Source organism: Onychomys torridus, chromosome 5 (genome assembly GCF_903995425.1).
Source record: "Onychomys torridus chromosome 5, mOncTor1.1, whole genome shotgun sequence".
In the NCBI taxonomy this organism is placed as follows: domain Eukaryota; kingdom Metazoa; phylum Chordata; class Mammalia; order Rodentia; family Cricetidae; genus Onychomys; species Onychomys torridus.
In genome coordinates, this window is record NC_050447.1 from 136,871,245 (window position 1) to 136,884,608 (window position 13,364).

General features: G+C 34.5%; 1 protein-coding gene across 1 annotated transcript; it reads left to right on the forward strand.

The window, feature by feature from the left end:
- The first annotated feature begins 9,191 nt into the window (after positions 1–9,191).
- Positions 9,192–10,141, forward strand: LOC118583459 (olfactory receptor 14A16-like). Its single transcript, XM_036186795.1, has one exon. The coding sequence runs from the start codon at positions 9,192–9,194 to the stop codon at positions 10,137–10,139; it is 948 nt and encodes a 315-aa protein (XP_036042688.1). The 3' UTR covers positions 10,140–10,141.
- Positions 10,142–13,364: the final 3,223 nt, after the last annotated feature.

Consider the following 13,364-nt stretch of genomic DNA (forward strand, 5'->3'; position numbering starts at 1 on the left):
CTTAATTTTGAGAGGAAAATTGAGACTTTGTCAATTAGCAGGAATAGACCCAGCAGAAATTGTGGTACCTTTAACTAAAGAGGACATTGAAAAATTATGGACAGAAAGTGAACCTTGGCAAAGAGCTTGCAGTAATTTTTGGGGAGAAATTAACAGCAAATATCCTAAAAGCAATAGAATTGATTTTATAAAGAGAGCTGATTGGGTCTTGCCTCAAATTGTACAGGAAAAACCCATATCTGGAGTTTGTACATTTTACACAGATGCCAACAAACAAGGAAAGGCAGGTTACAAATCAGAAAATTTAAGTGAAGTGATTCAAAGTCCTTATAATTAAGTTCAAAAATCAGAATTGTATGCTATTCTGTTGGTATTAATGGATTTTTCAGAACCTCTCAACATAGTTACTGACTCTCAGTATGCAGAAAGAGTGGTATTACATATTGAAACTGCAGAATTTATCCCTGATGCTTCAGAATTAACTTCACTATTTATTCAATTACAAGATACAATCAGGGAAAGGAGTCATCCTTTATATATAACTCACATCCAAACCCATACTGGTCTGCCAAGCCCTCTAGCACAAGGTAATGATGAGATTGATAAACTATTGATAGGAAATGTGCTGGAGGCCTCAGAATTTCATAAAAAAATAACCCATGTCAATAGTAAAGGTTTAAAAAAGGATTTTTCCATAACCTGGCAATAAGCCAAGGAAATTGTAAAGAAATTTCCTACTTGTTCCTTCTACAATCAGACGCCATTACCAGCAAGATGTAACCCAAAGGGTACTCAGAGGAATGAAATCTGGCAGATGGACGTGTTTCACTTTGTGGAATTTGGAAAATTGAAATATGTACACCATACTATTGATACTTATGATTTCAATGGGTGACTGCTTTGAGTTCTGAAAAAGCTGATTCTGTAATCACTCAGAAAAACTCACTAAGAGCTGTAAGTGTATAAATTTGAAAGACGTTATAAGACAGTTCCATTAGTAATATAAGTTAGGATAGAAAGTGAATCAGGTACATTTTGGACTTACCAAAATAGCATAGATAATGGAATTATTTTCTCTCAATTTGTCAAATACAAATGGACTAGACATTTTACTTATAACTCTTTTCCTTTTTTCTTTTATTAAAATAGAAAAGGGGAAATGTGGTGATACTATATTTGTAAAATGTGATTTTATTTGTATATTAATACAGTTGCCTTGAGGTCAGAGCAAGCCATAGCAGAATCTGGGTGGTGGTGGTGCATGCCTTTAATCCCAGCACTTGGGAGGCAGAGCTAGGCAGATCTCTGTGTGTTCAAGGACAGCCAGCATGACGACACATGCCTTTAATCTCAATACCAACCATAGAAGACCTGGAGGTCTGTACAGACAGGCAGTGATGAGGAGGTCATGTGGCTGGGTTTACAACCAATGAGAAAGCCAACAGAAAGTCTATAAAGAGAAAAAACACAAAGTAGGTCTCTTGCAGAGAGGAAAGACAGCAGAAGCAGTGAAGGGTAAGGTTTTCAGCTCTTGCTCTGACCTTGTGGCTTTTAACTCTGTAATTGGATCTGTGTTTCTTATTTAACAAGATGGTTGCATCTACATTCAGGTTCAGTGAAAGAGTCTATTTAAAAAATTAAAGGTGAAAAATAATCTTAAGAAGATACCCTACATCAACTTCTACATAGGAAAAACCAGAGCATTAGGAGATTATTATGTGATGTGAGGGACAGAGACAGACTACACAGGACTAATATCCCTAGATGAATAAAGTTCCATAAAGAACTGCAATCATGGACTCCCTCAGTTCCTGATTTTCCCAGGGGGTGAAGTACAACCCGTTGAATATCATTTCCACTTCATTAAAAAGGCAAGCTCTTAAGATTACATGAAATTCACTGAAGTCCTCTGCAACACCCTGAACAGTAGAAGAGCTGCTGAGAAAAAATTAAACCCTACACTTTGAGCTGTACCAGGTGAGTATAAATCATGGGGCTTCTTGAGATAGTAGGAGAGAAGATTTACACAAATCTAATTTCCTTTGAAGTGCTCACATTAATTATTTCAGATCAAAACAGATTAATTAATGCTTTTACCCAGAGAAATATTAATTGCTTGTGCTGGAGTCTTTCAAGACACACACTTTGCCCCCATATGTTGCCAGGGTATGTCTGGAAGTCACACTGGCAGAGTTCAAAATCTTTACTTTTAATCCTGATGTCTGATCCAGTCCTCTCTGGGGATGACTGCTCAGCCAGTAAGTTTCAAAACCCAATTATAGTCACTCAAAATTTGAATATGACTACACAGCTAATTTAATCATATTTAAAATGAAGTATCTTCAAACATACTTAACTATAAAAATTATATTTAAGATGTTAAATTTAAAAAACTCATCTTGTGTACAGAATAGTAAAGACAGCTGAGAACAGCTGCAGATAATTGAGGCATCTTGTCCATGGAGTAGAGGTGAATAGTTTTAAGATTTTTAACCTGTTCTTAAAAGTATGCTACAACAATCATAGCAGTCCTAGGCTGAATAAATTTGGGATCTAAATAGGACTGAGCTTAACATCCAAATCACTGAGGAGAGTCTGATGTATCAACATGGAATTTGAGCAACTATTATGAGCATAAAACAATAACCCTTTCTTTGAGGTAGAATGTTTTTAAGCAACCATAAAGCCCTAACTCTTCATTTAACAAAAAAAACTGGAGTCAATCACAGAACATTTCTAAAAGTAGAAAGCATCAATTGTATTGTTACTAAAAATAAATCACCTCCAATTTTATTTCATTCACACTATTTTGACTCCTTATTGTTTTTATTTATTTATTCATTTATTTATTTATTTATTTATTTATTTATTTATTTACCTACCTACTTACTTATATTTGTTTTTGGCAGCACTAAGAATTAAGCCCAGGTTCTTCAACATATTAGTCAAGTATTCTACTATGAGCTACAACTCTACAATTTCCATACCTTTAGTTTTTTTTTAAATGTGAATTTATGTTGTATAATATCTTTAAAAGATCAGCCTCTGGAGGAAACATTAAAAACACAGACCCTTAAAGAGAATTATTTGTGACTTTTCCAAAACAAAAAAGAATACTAGTTTTAAATTCCCCAAGCAATATTTCCCTAAACAAATGAGAAGACAATGAAGATATACTGCAGCTTCTTAATAATTTGCAGGTTTGTAAAGAGGTCTTGATTAATTCCACTTTCTGGCCAAGTCCATTCATAGTACTATGTGTCTCCTGTTCATGCTGCTTGTTTGGCACCAATAGCCAAAACTTTTTTCTTCCTATCTCATTATTTAATTTTTTTCTGCTTCAGGAAATATCTTTGAGAAATGCCAACTTGATACAAACATTGGATAAGAGATATAAATTGCCTTGATGGACTCTGTTTTAAAATGAAAAAGTGAATTCCCAACTTTCACATGTATGCCATCCTTAAGATCTGGGACTTGTGAAGATTTTGCTGCAGTACCTGGAACTGCTGTTAACTTATCTCTTCCACACAATTGAGAAGGCTTGAGCAGTGTGTGGTGATATTTTATTTGTATGTTAATAAATATACTTTCCTGGAGATTAGGGAGGAAAAAGACCAGACATTTTAAGTCAACAAGAAGTCAGGCAGCACACGTCCTTAATTCCTTAGCAGGCATGATCTCTGTGTGTTCAAGGCCACACTAGGGAAAGAGCCAAGCATGGAGACACATGTCTTTAATTCCAGTACTAACCATAGAATCCTGGAGGTCTGTACAGACACAGACAGTGACAGAGCTGTGTAGAAAGAGGAAGTGAGGTAGCTAGGCTAAGATAGCCAATGAGAGAGCAGAACAGCAAGGCAATAAAGGCATGGGTAGACAGGAAGTAACTAGCATTTGGAAGCTGTAGAGTTGGTGAGGTAAGGTTGGCTAGTGGATTTTTCTATTTCCCTGATCTAAGGCTTTCACCCCTATATTTGGCTCTATGTTTGTTTGTTTATTTGTTTGTTTGTTTTTAGTTCATGTGGTCAAAATCAGAACTTTTAATTTTATAAGCTCCAAATTATTGAATACCAATAGGTGTAATGAGAAAAGCAATTGACAAACACAGAAGGTGGGAGACTTTCTCCACCAACAGTCAAAGGCACTTATGAAATCTACATAGGGAATCTGCCCCGAGAAGAAACTTTTCTCTTGCCTGTCACCTTGCTCCTTTAAAGAAAGATCTATTTTTGTCTACAATGACCCTGATTAACTAATCTTGCATATTCTAAAAAGTGCTTGGAGATAGTACAAGGTGGCATCTATACATGTGCATATGCCATGATGGAAGTATCAAGAGGCCTGTGGTTATATTACTGCATTTGTCTGCATAGTTCATGCATTTTGTGGCTCTGTGTTTTTTATTTAATAAGACCATTTAGAAATTCATCTACAGCAGTGAGACAAAAATCAGCCAAGATAGTCAGCAATATCTTATTTTTTAAATAAGAGGTATATGGTTATACTGATAGTTCTTATTTTTAATTAAAGTGATCTTACATTGCCTATGTAAATATTTCTTGCATGTACTTCTGCCTCACATACTAAAACTCTCATACACCCAGCAATACTTTTTCAATCAGACAGACCGTGTTATTAAACGTATGTTCAATTTACAGTCTGTTTTCAGGGACTGCATTGGCTCTGAGGTGGTTGCATCCTTAGCTGCTGAAAATGAGGAGTCATTGGAAGTAGGAGATCTCAAGGTGCAGGGGCAGGGCTTCTTATCACTAACAGTAATGAGCTCAGGTAGTAGGACTCCTCTTAAGACAGCTGTTTGTCATGGTGCCTTCTTCTGTACCTGTCCACTAAATGAAACCCAGTTTTCCTGTTTGTTTTTTTTTTTGTATGTGGACAGCACTGAATTCTGTGGTCATGGAAGTCACTGAGGTTTTCTCTCTTTTGCTTATAGTCCCACTGAGAGGAACATTTTCTTTCCTTGCCACACCTATAGTGCTCCATGTTGGCTGTCTGGTTTATTACAAATCTAAAATCCAGTATCCCCAGGATTCATCTGTTCTCTGAGTCTCTACTATTGTACCCTAGGCATTCTCATGACATATCAGTCTCAAGGTCGTATAGAAAACTTCTAGTACTTTAATCTTTCCATCAATTTGTAGTTTTTATTTGCTCTAACATTTATGCAAATGTTTGATAATTGTAAATTTTTTAGATGAGAGCCCTTGTTTTCTGAGTCAAAAATATTTTCTAACCTAGAATTTACTTGTTTATTTTTTTCATTAAAATCATTTAGCTTATTTAATAAACATCTAGAATTTCCATTTCCTATTTATTTTGATTATTGTAGTCTGATTGAAACTTGTCTGTTGAACATAAATCATTATTTTTGCACTGTCATTATTTTACTTGAACAGATACTGATTTAGATGAGGCTACTTAAAAATTTTCATTGTTAATTTGTACTTTTAATTCATTAGTCTAGATAGTATATATGCATTATTTCTATTGCTGTTTTCATTTCCAAGAATTAGCACTAATTCTTTATAATTTTCATAATAGTCTTTTATGATTTAATGTAGTCTCTTTTAAAGCACATTTAGAATTCAGCTTGGATAATTGAACTTTGACATTTCTTGTTTTGTAATATAAAAATCTGGAACAATAAAATTATATGTGATAATGCTTTTAGTTAGAGAGATTAGACAAAAGTACCTCTGTTTACTTCCATTATAATTTAGTTCAAATTATGTGTGGCTGTCTTTGAAAATGTCAGTCATCTCTGAATTACTTAGATCAAAATGCTTAATTTCTATTATCTTAGAATTGTCATATAGTTATACTCATTCTTAATTTAATTAAAATATGATTGTATCATTTGAGTTTTTAAAGTTGTTTTTCTTGTGGTTTATTAATTTGTCCATAGTCATTAGCAATCCACATAAACATCAAAAGAAATAAATGTGTGTGGTGGTCTATATGTATAACTTGTAAAGCTTGTTTATAATATTTAAGCTTTCTAATACATTTACTTATATTTTCTATTTATTCTGTCAACCATTGATAAAAACATACATATTTCCTAATTGCATTTATAGTTGTAATTCTGAATCCAGATGTGTCTGTTTTGTTCAAATTTTGCTTTAACATTGAATTTGTTACCATAAACTTGAGATGTTGATGCATTGACCACTTACAATTGTCAATTATTTTCTTTTTTCTCTTGTTTGATAATATTTATGATATGTTATTATGGTTATATCAGCTTTCTGCTTACCCATCCATTTATAGTATCTGTCTTAACACCTAATTAGGTCTTATTTTATAAAGTTTGATTTTGTTATAGTGTTCATTTATTTATTTATTCATTCATTTTGGATTTAAATGCTTTATACAATGTATAATTATATATAATTTGATTACATATTATTTTGTGATATATGCATTGAGTATGGAATTATTAAATAAGACTAATCAACATATCCCATAAATATCAAAACATATACTTGTTCCACCTTTTCAGCTGTAGTTGGACCAACATCCTTCCATTCCTTTCAAATTTGAATCATGAGTAAATATTGTTCTTATCGCTACTTTAACAATTGTCTTATAGTCTTCATATTACTAAAGATGTGCAATATTTTTCCTGATGCATACAGATTTTTTAATTCAGTGCAAAGTATTTTAAATTTACATGTGTGGTGAGACAATTTACACACAAACACACACACACACACACACACACACACACACACACACACACACACACCATAATGACCTTAAATCAGTATGATATAGAGACATCTACATTCAAAAGTATACTATATCACTATATATAATAGTTAAGATATTATCAAAGTAATTGTTCGTCAAAGGACAAATAGATGTCTACAATGTATTGTATACCAGTGAAATGCTATGCAGTGCATTTATTTTGATGTATTTATAGGTTTGAACTTAGATCTACAAGTCTTCATTTTATTTCCTGTTTGACCAATGTGTCCTTTAATAGCCCTTATTTTACCTTTCTTTTATATAAATTAAACATTGATATTTCATTTTAACTGTACAATTTTCTTACCAGCTTTAATCTGATAATTTCATGATTTGTAATATGATTCTAACATATCACAGACTACATTCAATGGTATGTCACTTTACAAAATATAAAACATATTGTAGTACTATTTATTAACATTTTAAAAACCATGATCACATTCTAATTTCTTAGATATTAATCCAGAATAGTTTTAATAATTTTTCTTATAACAAAATTAAGTTCTCATATTTGCCACAATATGTAGCATTCCTGTTGCCTACATATAACCTTTAATATTTTACTTTTAGTCTTTAAATATGTTTGAAAACTGTGATTTCTAATATTGGGGAAAATTTGTGTATTAGTTATTTTTCTCATTGCTATGATAAAATATCCCAACAAAATCAACTTAAAGGTGAAAATGTTTACTTTGGTTCATAGTTCAAGGTTAAAGTCCATCATTAAAGGAAGTAATAGTAGCAGGAACTTGAGGAAGCAACTGTTCACATTTCATTTGCAGGCAGGAAGGAGAGGATAATGAATGTTGATATTCTGCTAACTTTCTTTTTATACAGTTGGAACCTATGCTCATCAAATGGTACTGACCACATTTAGGCTGGGTCTTCCCATTTCAATTGGCCAAATGTAAAAAACTCCTCACAGGCATGCCACAGAGGCTCATGGGTGATTCTAGATCCTGTTGACAATCAACATTAACTATCATAGCTCCTTATAGATATTCGTAACTTTTCTGAAGTTCATCTGAAGAAATATTAAGATAACCTTAACATTAAGGGAATAGTTGATGCATGTAGATTCTAGGTGAAGAATTTTCTTTGTTGAGAAACTATATACATCATCCCGTTGCTTTTTTGTCATTATTTCCCATGATAATTAACAGGGTGCTTACAAGTAACAAACTCAATTTTTATGGCTAATTTATTTATTTATACAATCTATCTGGATATTACTGCATTTGTATGGATACCTTTCCATTTTAATTGAGGTTTTAAAATTTCTTTAATCTGTAGATTTTTATTTTTACCAAATTAAAAAAATTATAAGCATTATTTGTTGAAAATTGTGTTAGCATTTCCTGGATAATTAGGGATGTTGAGCAATTTCTTGAATGTCTTTCAGCCATTTGAACTTACTCTATTGAAAATTCTCTGTTTAGTTCTATAGCCCATTTCTTAATTGGACTGTTGGGCATTTTTGATGTCTAATTTCTTGAGTTCTTTATATAGTCTGTATATCAGCCCTATGTCAGATGTGGGGTTGGTGAAGACCTTTTCCCATTCTGGAGTCTTGGCCCTGGAGGAGATGGGAATGGAGGGGAAGGGCTGGGGGGAAGGTGGGGGTGGGGGCAGGAGCGGGGGGACAAGGGAACCCATGGCTGATGTGTAAAATTAAAACACAAATATAATAAATTTAAAAAAGAAGAAAAAAAAGGAAATTGTGTTAGCATATCTAACATGTTGGGATAACAATTATATGTTCTTCTTTTTGTTTAGAAAGTGAATTTCATTATGACACATTCCTAGATATATATCATTTTTTCTTTGGTCATGTTCACCCTATTATCCTCTCATGTACCTCCCTTTCCACTCTTGTTATTGTCCCATATTTAGCTTGCAAAAAGGATTTTTTCCTCTGCTCACTTACATTTTCTTATCTGTACTATAACACAGTAGAGAAAAATAAAGAGTGACTGCATTTTTCACATGCCCTTTCATCTCATAAAGCATTTTACTGGGAAATAAATCAGATTTCAAAGTATGATAATATCAGACTTTGTTATATTAAAAATCCTACTACTTTAAACATTTTATTAAAGTCAATATAATCCTTTGCCTATGGACTGATTAGATTATTTATAATTACTATATAAAGTTCATGATATCATTTGATGAAATAAGGTAAACTGTTCTTAATACCTTTTTTAAAAACTTGTTATGTAATTGTTAACTTTCTAGTTTGCAAAGATGTCATTAACCTTAAAATATAGCATCACAAAACATCAATGAGAATGGAATTTTAAAAAAATCAACAATTACTTCAATAGAAAAAACTCACAAAATTAGAAGGGAGGGAGATATAAGTAAATGAAGCAATAATGATTTCCCTTTTATTTCCACAGACAAGAGTCACAATGACTGAGATGCTAACCAACATGACAGATTACATGGAATTCTTGCTCATGGGATACCCAGATGACCAGGTGCTACAGACACTGTGTGCCATACTTTTCTCCTTAATTTACCTGGTAGCACTAAGTGGAAACTTCCTCATTATCACCCTCACCACTATAGATCAGCATCTCCAGTCCCCTATGTATTTCTTTCTGAAGAATTTGTCCCTGATTGATATATGTTATATTTCTGTCACTGTTCCCAAATCCATCATGAACTCTGTGACTAACACACATTCTATCACCTTCCTTGGATGTGTTTTACAGGTTTTCTGTGTTATATTTTTGGCAGGCACAGAATTTGCCCTGCTTTTGGTGATGTCCTATGACCGCTATGCTGCCATTTGCTTCCCTCTACACTATGAGGCCATCATGAATAGAGGTGCCTGTGTTCAGATGGTGTTAGCAGCATGGCTCAGTGGGTATATCTATGGTTCCCTCCATGCCACAGGAACATTCACTGTCCATTTCTGTGGTCCAAATGTTGTGCATCAGTTCTTCTGTGATATTCCATCACTTCTCAGACTTGTTTGTTTTGGAGAACAAATTCTAGAATATGTGTTTATCATTGCTAGCTGTTGTTTTGCTTTCATATGTTTTATATTGATGGTTATTTCCTATGTTCACATTTTCATTATCATCCTTAGAATTCCTTCTATACAAGGAAGGTTTAAAATTTTCTCCACCTGCATACCCCATCTTACTGTGGTGACCTTATTTCTCTCTTCTGGATTTGTTGCATATTTGGGCTCAACAGCAAAATCTCCATCATCACTGAATCTCTTTATGTCAGTGTTCTATTCTTTATTACCTCCCAGCTTGAATCCTGTGATATATAGTTTGAGAAATTCAGATGTAAAAATGGCCCTATGCAACCTTTTAGGTAAGAAAATGACCACTAGTCTCTAAATTTTGACGCAAACTATGTAAATTTATCTGTTAATTCAAATCTGTATTAAAATTATTTGTTAATGTGTTTCATTATCTTGCTTTTAAAAAAGATTCATTTTATATGTGTAACTGAACATTAGAGGCATTTTAAAGTTATAAATTCAGTAGAAATTTTCAAGTATTATGTCTATATTAATAGATTACAAGTTTAGAAATTTTTTCATTTTATAGCCACATATTTACCAACACCAGTCTCATTAAATTTTGTGGGGTTTTTGGTAATGCATCCAAATATAGATATTTTATGATACTTTCTTTTAGTCATTTTTCTAATTTTATCCTTGCAGCAATTAAAATAAAAATTAATTCCTAAGTGGAGAAATCCTAAAATATTTTTCTCTTCATTTTTTTTCTTTTAGTTTTTTTTAAATTTTATTTTATAATTACTTTAATTTTACATATCAGCCATGGATTTCCCCTGTCCTCCCTCCTCCTACCCCCAGCTTTCCTCCCCCCATTTCCACCTCCCCTAAGGCAAGGTCTCTACTGGGGATTCAGCTCGGCCTGGTAGATTCAGATGAGGCAGGTGCAGTCCCCTCCTCCCTACACCAAGGCTGAGTAAAGCATAGGACCTAGGTTCCAGAAAGCCAGCTCATGCACTAAGGACAGGTCCCAGTCCTACTGCCTGGGGTCCTCCTAAATAGTTCAAGCTAATCAACTGTCTCACGTATCCAGAGGGCCTGATCCAGTTCCATGGGGGCTCCTCAGCTATTGGTTTGTAGTTCATGTGTTTCCACTAGTTTAGCTAGTTGTCCCTGTGCTTTTTCCAATCATGGTCTCAATATTTCTTGCTCATATAATCCCTCTTGCCAATGGGGACTCCTGGAGCTCCACCTGGGGTTTGGTCATGGATCTCTGCATCTGCTTCCAGCAGTCACTGGATGAGAGTTCTGTCATGACAGTTAGGGTGTTCAGCCATCAGATCACCAGAGTAGGTCAGCTTGGGCTTTCTCTTGACCATGGTCAGTACTCTATTGTGGAGGTATCTTTGTGGATATCTGGAGACCTCTCTAGCACCTCGCTTCTTTCTGTTCCCATGGGGTCTTCATTTATTGTGGTATCTCTTTCCTTGTTATCCCACTCTGTTCCTCTTCCAGCTAGGACCTCCTGCTCCCTTAAGCTCTCTTTCCCTCAAACCTTGCCCTCCATTAAATACCCTCCATGTCCAGGTTGCTTACATAGACCTCATCCATTTATCTGTCGTTGGGTGATCCCTGTGTCTTTCTTAGGGTCCTCTTTACTAGGTAGCCTCCCAGGAGTTGTGAGTTGCAGTCTGGTTATCCTTTGCTTTATATCTAGTATCCACTTATGAGTGCATAACATGTTTGTCCTTCTGAGTCTGGGTTACCTCACTCAGGATGATTTTTTCAAGTTCCATCCATTTGCCTGCAAACCTCATGATGTTGTTTTCTTCTGCTGAGTAGTACTCCATTGTGTATATGTACCATATTTTCTTTATCTATTCTTCAGTTGAAGGGCATCTAGGTTGTTTCCAGGTTCTGGCTATTACAAACAATGCTGCTATGAACATAGTTGAGCATGTGTCCTTGTGGTATGTTTGAGCATTCCTTGGATATATGCCCAAGAGTGATATAGCTGGGTCTTGAGGGAGATTGATTCCCAATTTTCTAATAAAACGCCATATTGATTTCCAAAGTGGTTGTATAAGTTTGCATTCCCAGCAACAATGTAGGAGTGTTCCCCTTGCTCCACATCCTCTCCAGCATATGCTGTCTTCAGTGTTTTTTTATCTTAGCCATTCTGACAGGTGTAAGATGGTATCTCAGAGTCATTGTGATTTGCATTTCCCTGATGATTAAGGATGTTGAGCAGTTTCTTAAATATCTTTCAGCTATTTGAACTTCTTCTGTTGAGAATTCTCTGTTTGGCTCTATAGCCCATTTTTTAATTGGACTATTGGGCATTTTGTTGTCTAATTTCTTGAGTTCTTTATATATTCTGGATATCAGCCCTCTGTCAGATGTGGGGTTGGTGAAGATCTTTTCCCATTCTGTAGGCTGTTGTTTTGTCTTGTTCCTGATTTTAGTGAAATCACTTTGAGTTTCTCTCTATTTATTTTGATGCTGACTATTAGCTTGCTGTAAATTGCCTTTATTATGTTTAGGTATGTTCCCTGTATTCCTGATATCTCCAAGACCTTTATCATGAAGAGGTGTTGGGTTTTTTGTCAAAGGCCTTTTCAGCATCTAGTGAGATGATCCTGTGTTTTTTTTTGTTGCTGTTGTTGTTTCAGTTTGTTTATATGGTGTATTACATTGACAGACTTTCATATATTGCACCACCCTTGCATCCCTGGGATGAAGCCTACTTGATTGTGGTGGATAATTGTTTTGATGTGTTCTTGGAGTCTGTTTGCCAGTATTTTATTGAGTATTTTTGCATCAATGTTCATGAGGGAGATTGGTCTGTAGTTGTCTTTCTTTGTTGCATCTTTGTTTGGTTTGGGAATCAGGGTAATTGTAGCCTCATAGAAGGAGTTTGGTAACGTTTCTTCTGTTTCTATTGTGTGGAACAATTTAAAGAGTATTGGTATTATCTCTTCTTTGAAGATCTAGTAGAATTCTGCAATGAATCCATCTGGTCCTGGGCTTTTTTTGGTTGGGAGACTTTTAATGACTATTTCTACTTCCTTAGGGGACCATATAAATAGTTTATCTGGTCTTGATTTAATTTTGGTATGTGGTACCTATCCAGAAAATTGTCCATCTCTTTTAGATTTTCTAGTTTTGTGGAGTACAGGATTTTGAAGTATGATCTGATGATTCTCTGGATTTCCTGAATGTTAGTTGTTATGTCTCCCTTTTCATTTCTGGTTTTGCTAATTTGGATGCTTTCTCTCTCTCTGCCTTTTGGTTAGTTTGGCTAAGTGCTTGTCTGTCTCATTGATTTTCTCAAAGAACCAACTCCTTGTTTCATTGATTCTTTGTATTGTTCTCTTTGTTTCTATTTTATTGATTTCAGCACTCAATTTGATTATTTTCTGGCATCTATTCCTCCTGGGTGACTTTGTTTCTTCATGTTCTAGAGCTTTCAGGTGTTCTGTTAAGCCACTAGTGTGAAATTTCCCCAACTTCTTTATATGAGCATTGAGTGCTATGAATTTCCCTCTTAGCACTGCTTTCATAGCATCCCATAAGTTTGGGTATGTGGTGTATTCATTTT